General features: G+C 43.9%; 1 protein-coding gene across 1 annotated transcript in view; it reads left to right on the plus strand.

Moving 5' to 3' along the window:
- The window catches only part of LOC137437010 (leucine-rich repeat-containing protein 17), a 41,798-nt gene extending 36,136 nt beyond the window's left edge, over window positions 1-5,662 (plus strand). Inside the window, exon 5 of the mRNA XM_068131308.2 lies at window positions 4,835-5,662. Within this exon, the coding sequence (XP_067987409.2) occupies window positions 4,835-4,847 (13 nt within the window). The 3' untranslated portion in view covers window positions 4,848-5,662. The remainder of the gene's footprint in view (window positions 1-4,834) is intronic.
- The last annotated feature ends 338 nt before the right edge of the window (window positions 5,663-6,000 follow it).

The following is a 6,000-nucleotide window of genomic DNA, read 5'->3' on the forward strand; positions in this document are numbered from 1 at the left end:
GACACAAACACAACATTTGAGAGCAGGGACCGAGAGACATGGAGACATCAAGAGATCTGTGGGAGGGAGAGGGCTTTGGGGGGGAGGCATGTGAAGGGGGGGGGGGGTGGGAGAGGTATAAACATATGGACACTGCCAGGATTTCCAGGAAAGAAGTTGGAATTTCAAACAAGGTGGATCTGGGGTGAATTAGTGGGGGTAGAAAAGATCAAGGTTATGGATGGGGGAAGATAAGAGATGGTGGTGAACAGCTGTTTTAAAGACCTGGAGGGAGGAGAGGGATTGAAGGGAGTGTGGGAGTTTGTTCCACAGGCGGGAGAAAAGAGGAATGAAAGAGTGAAGGTGAGCAGAGAGCCGAGATTTCGGCAGTTTAACCATCAGAGGGTGGCTGGCAGATCTTGTGCGACCTGTAGGAATATTTGGGGGACAGAGCACAGAGAGAGCTGGGGGAGCAAGGCCGGAGAGGAGTCGGTAGAAGACAGAAAGACCACCTACCTGCCTGCGGTGAGTGAGTGAAAGGCCCTCAGAGATAGCTTCATCGCGGGAGATTCCAATGATTTTGAAAGCCTTGGATTCAACAGCGTGAAGCCGAGCCAGGTGTGAGGCAGGAGCACCAGCCCATAGGGGAGAACAGTATTCCATTGAGCTGCGGATGAAAGCCTTGTATGTGGTGAGGAGCTCAGGTGTGCCGAGGAAGGACTTCGCACGACGGAGGATGCCCAGTCGGCGACTGGCTTTGGAGGCCAGCTTGGAAATGTGGTTTTCCCAAGAAAGATCATGGCAGATAGTGAGACCCAAAAGCTTGAGCGACAGAACTTCTTGGAGAGGATTGTTGAGAAAGTAGATGGGAGGGTTGTCCAGTCGATCTTTTCGGAGAGACATAGTAAGAGAGTGAGATTTGTCAGGATTGAAAGACATGTTCCACTTGTTTGACCAGTCTGTGATTTTGTCCAGGTCTTCAGAGAGTGAGGAGGCTGCAGACTGCCAATCTGAGGGAAGAGGAATGGAGCGGCAGAGAGTGGAGTCATCAGCAAAGAGATAGAGAGGATTTTCCAGAGAGTCGGAGAGATCATTGATAAAGACCAGAAAAAGCACAGGGCCCAGCACACTTCCTTGGGGAACCTTTAACTTGAAGTTAAAGGGAGTATTACATGGACCCCAGGCCGTTTCCCCAGGGAAGGGTTCCTGGCTGTTTTCCGGTTGGCTTTACCTATCACCTGCGCCCCATGGGTGTGTTGCACAAAGTAATTCACTTTGTCCCGTCAGGGGACAATGTGTCAGGACCGGGGAAATTATCAGGGACTCTGGGAGCAGGTGCAATCCTGTCCCCGGGCCCCTTCTCACCTACCCACGTGTCTAAGAAGCGAAGGCATTCATTGGGCAAAACGTTAGCACCTCATTGGTAAATCATCTGTAAATGTACAAAATTATTAAAAAATTATTACTAAGTCCTAATATTAATTTATTTCATGGTGTTCATTAATTATTTGAGTCTATTACAGTTAATATATATCATTCTTATGTCCCCGGAGGTAGCACGTGCACCCCAGAATTAGCGCGTCCGATTGAAGTATCCTCATTAACACAATAGTTTGAGCCCGTTCTGCGCAAAATTGCTATTGAGCAAATCTCGCAGGACCGATCCTGCGCGCAAACCGGGGTATGACTGTACAAGCAAACAACACAAGTCTCTGATGATAGTGCATTCTATATACGAGAAACACATGCTCCCAACAAGAGCTGCCAGGGGGGTGTCATGTGATTTATCTTTATGATTATTAACAGCACATAGAGGACCCGCCCTACAGTGTGGCATCCCGTTCTCCTGACACATCCCTTTATTTGGGCGGCGCATAGGCAACAGAGCGCTGCCTCGATGGCTCCCGAAAAAGAAAGAAAAACCCAGGTTACGTACAGTACATGAAGCAAACGCATGCATACAGCTTATGTGCATATAAAATACATCGTGGTTATACAGGGTGGCACAAAAGTAACCACCTGATTTGAAATAGCTGTATTTTGTGTTATACGTAGTGTGTTCAAAAAGTATCCGACCTTTATTTTTCGTGCGTAAAAAAGAAGAAGCTAGGGAGGCGTTGATTGGTGCACGTATGTAGGCGATCCTAATGCGCACGCGAGAATGTTTTCCCACCTGCAGAAGCTGTCATTCGATGGCAGACCGCCGATGAGTGAGGACATGTAAGTGAGCGCCATCGGATTTTCGTTTTTGATAAAATGACGGAAAAACTTGAACAACGCTACTGCATCAAATTTTGTGTTTCATCAAACTTGCATCAGTTGCAACTTGGTTTCTGGGTCGTACCCATAAACCCAGGACTCATCGCCAGTGATCACTGTGTTGAGGAAGCTGGGATCGCTGTTCACAGTCTCCAGCATGTCCTGTGCGATCTCCAAACGGAGTTGCTTCTGCTCAATCGTTAGCAGCTTTTGTACGAACTTCGCTGAGATTCTCCTGAAGCCCAAATCCTCCTTCATAATGGAATGAACGGTGTTGAATCTTGCGGATCGTTTCCACTTGGGAATCGCCAAGCTTTACACAAAATTTGATGCAGTGGCGTTGTTCAAGTTTTTCCGTCATTTTGTCAAAAACGAAAATCCGACGGCGCTCACTTACATGTCCTCACTCATCGGCGGTCTGCCGTCGAATGACAGCTTCTGCAGGTGGGAAAAAATTATCGCGTGCGCATTAGGATCGCCTACATACGTGCACCAATCAACGCCTCCCTAGCTTCTTCTTTTTTACGCACGAAAAATAAAGGTCGGATACTTTTTGAACACAGTAGTATACTGTAATTTTAATTATTTTTCTCTTTATTGCAGATATAAAGTGAAACCCTTGAAGTTAATAAATGAGCTGGTATGCACCTCAGCAACGTTCAGCAATAGTTGAATTTTATTTCAAAAATAATTGTTCAATAATTTCAACTCAGAGAGAATTTCAGCGAGTTTTTGCAACGCAAAAGGCTCCAAATCCACAGTGTATTCGGGTCTTGATTTCCCGATTTCGGCAATCAGGAACGACAGCTGATTCAAGGCGAACTTGGCAGACCTTGAACCAGCCGATCCCCGACTTCAATTGAGCGAGTAAGAGAGAGAGAGAGCTTAAATGAGAAAGAACCCGGAAACTTCGACGAGAAGACGCTCTGCTCAATTGGGTATTTCACGACGATCGCTGCAACGAATCTTAGTGCAGGAGTTTCATGTTTATCGCCAGCAGACTACTTTTTGTGGGGCTATATCAAAGAACATGTGTATGTAAATAATGCATCCACTCTGTTGGAGCTAAAAAAAACCACAACATTGTCCAAGAAGTCAGCGATTTATCACCAGGAGTTTTGACGTGGGTGATGTAAAAAAAACCGTCGAAAGAGCTCGGATTTGTGAATGCGAAGCAGGTGGTCATTTACAGGACGTAATTTTTCATGTCTAATGTAATAAAATCTTAATGAATGAAAGAATTGTTTGTCATTCATACTTTGTGTTTTTATTTAATTTCCCAAAAGTTATCAGCAAAATAAATCAGGTGGTTACTTTTGCGCCACCCTGTACAGCTCGGATAATTCCATATTTCACTCCGCCCCTCCCTCTAAAGAAAGAAAATCCCAAGATGGGTGGAATTTTTTTTTCTTCAAAACTTAATGGAATCAAACGAAACTTCAGGAAACACACCCTCACGGTGTCCTAAGTAACCCCTGGAAGTTTCAGCCTCCAAGGTCAAATCCTCTCAGAGGAGTAAATGAAACATACAACATACATACAGGGTCCGTCAGGGAGGTGTGACGATTTTCAGAAAACTCGTACACAGTTATTTTTAGTCGAATTTCAATTTTTTTTTTTTAAAAGAGTAAATACATAATGCCATGTAATACACTGTAACAAAGACATTTTAAAAATGTAATTCATGTTTGAGAAATGACATCATCTAAATGGCGGCCGTTCTTGTCCAAGCATTCTTGCAGACGCGCGGAAAATTTCCAGCATGTCTCAGCACAGCAGCATCCCTCAGCAGTTCCAGCATTCTTTCTGCGAACGTAAACCGCCGTACGAAATCATTCTGCTGCAGTTCTTGAACCACCATGATTTTGTACGCGTGATAATGAAGGTCCAAGTGCGACGAACTGATCTGTCTGACATCCGTAGAGCGCGAGCGTGCCGTACCGCTGACCGATGAGGGCTGGCCTCCACAGCTTGTCGAACCCTTTCGATGTTTTCCGGGGTCCTAACGGTTCGATCACCTCCCCGAGCTGCTCCCGGCCTCACAGATCCAGTTGCCCTGAAGTTTTTTACCCACTTCAATATTGTGTTTCGAGACGGAACGGCGCCACGTCGACCAACATTGAAGTGAGTACGAAATCTGCGCTGTGTTAAGCACCACCGAACTACCCGTTTGAATAAACGTCTCAACAACAAAGACGCGATGTTCAATCGTCCACAGCTCCATGGCTACCGAAATGGCGCCTAACAACGAGTAACCAACAGCCATCACGCATGCGCTAGACCCCCCACTTGCATTGTTATACCCAATTCAAACATGAATTACATTTTTAAAATGTCTTTGTTACAGTGTATTAAATGGCATTATAAATGTAGTCTTTAAAAAAAAAAAAAATTGAAATTCGACTAAAAATAACTGTGTACGAGTTTTCTGAAAATCGTCACACCTCCTAGCCGGACCCTGTACATACTTTTCCTCCATTATATATAGATTGGAAAATATTTATAAAAACGTTTAAGTGTTTATAAGGCACAATATAAATTTTCTAACTGATTACCACTCTAATTTATTTCCCCCTTGGTCTGATTTTTTTTTTAGGAATTTACCATGACAATTTGAAAATGAAGAAAGAACATGAGGGCACTGAAGAGGGGCAGCGGGGGTGAAATCACAGGGATTGCGAAAACGAGCACGCTCATGCCATGCACTCACTGATGGCCTGCAGTGAATGCCAGTGCAGGGTGGAGCAGGTCTGCAGGATCAGACAAGTGATGAAAGGCCGGCTCCACTGGATCACATTTAATACGACATCAACTCCACAAAAAGCTCCTGTGGTGGACAGGTTCATCTACAGACAAAGACAAACATGGAAACACAGAGTTATAAAGGGGGAAATTGAAGGAATATTTTGACTCATTTCATTTGCAGTTTATAAACAATTTTGCCTCCCCATTTTCGTCAACATTAATTAGTAACATGATTGTTAGACGATTGGTTGTTTGGTTTAATGGCACCTTGCGGATCACCAGCATCTATACAATCCATTAATGACGATCCATGATATACATGACTTATGTATCTCTTCGTCGGGTGGAGGAGGAGAAGGTCGATTCTCATCAATTCAGTTTAAACAGAATACAGGTTTTTGGCACAAAGCAGAAAATAATAGAGTTGATATAGTTACCTTGACGGAAGTTGCTCTAAAATTACAATTCACACTCTTTTGTTCAATATGAAGAAGATACAATCATACTTAAACATGTGGGTGGGTGAATGTTTTCGTTTTCATTACTTATTCTGATTTATATTTTGTTTCTAGATTAGTTTCACGACATGAGAAATTTATGTGTGGAATACCTAACAAAAATGTTTCCAAAAATTGTCCTGTTTCATTCATAATTAACAAAATAAAAATTGCAAAATGAACTCTTTTTTTATTATAAAGGATCAAGGCTCTTGGAAGAGTGAGGTGGCAGAGGGTAAAAAGGCAGATAACTGACAGTGAGGCAACAGTTGGGCACAATACACAATGGAATGAATGAACAGAAAAGAGGAGAACAAAGGAAGGTATACTGCAGCAACCTGCAAGTAAAAGATTTTAGTTGGGCTTGGCAGGGGTGATGGGAGTAGATAAGGTTGCAGGTAGGGATGGGGGATGACGACATGAGATGGGAGTTCCCTGCTTGCCTGAAGCCTCTAAGGTTATGGATGGGGGAAGATAAGAGATGGTGGTGAACAGCTGTTTTAAAGACCTGGAGGGAGGA

Source organism: Myxine glutinosa, chromosome 11 (assembly GCF_964187855.1).
Source record: "Myxine glutinosa chromosome 11, kmMyxGlut1.1, whole genome shotgun sequence".
Lineage (NCBI taxonomy): Eukaryota > Metazoa > Chordata > Myxini > Myxiniformes > Myxinidae > Myxine > Myxine glutinosa.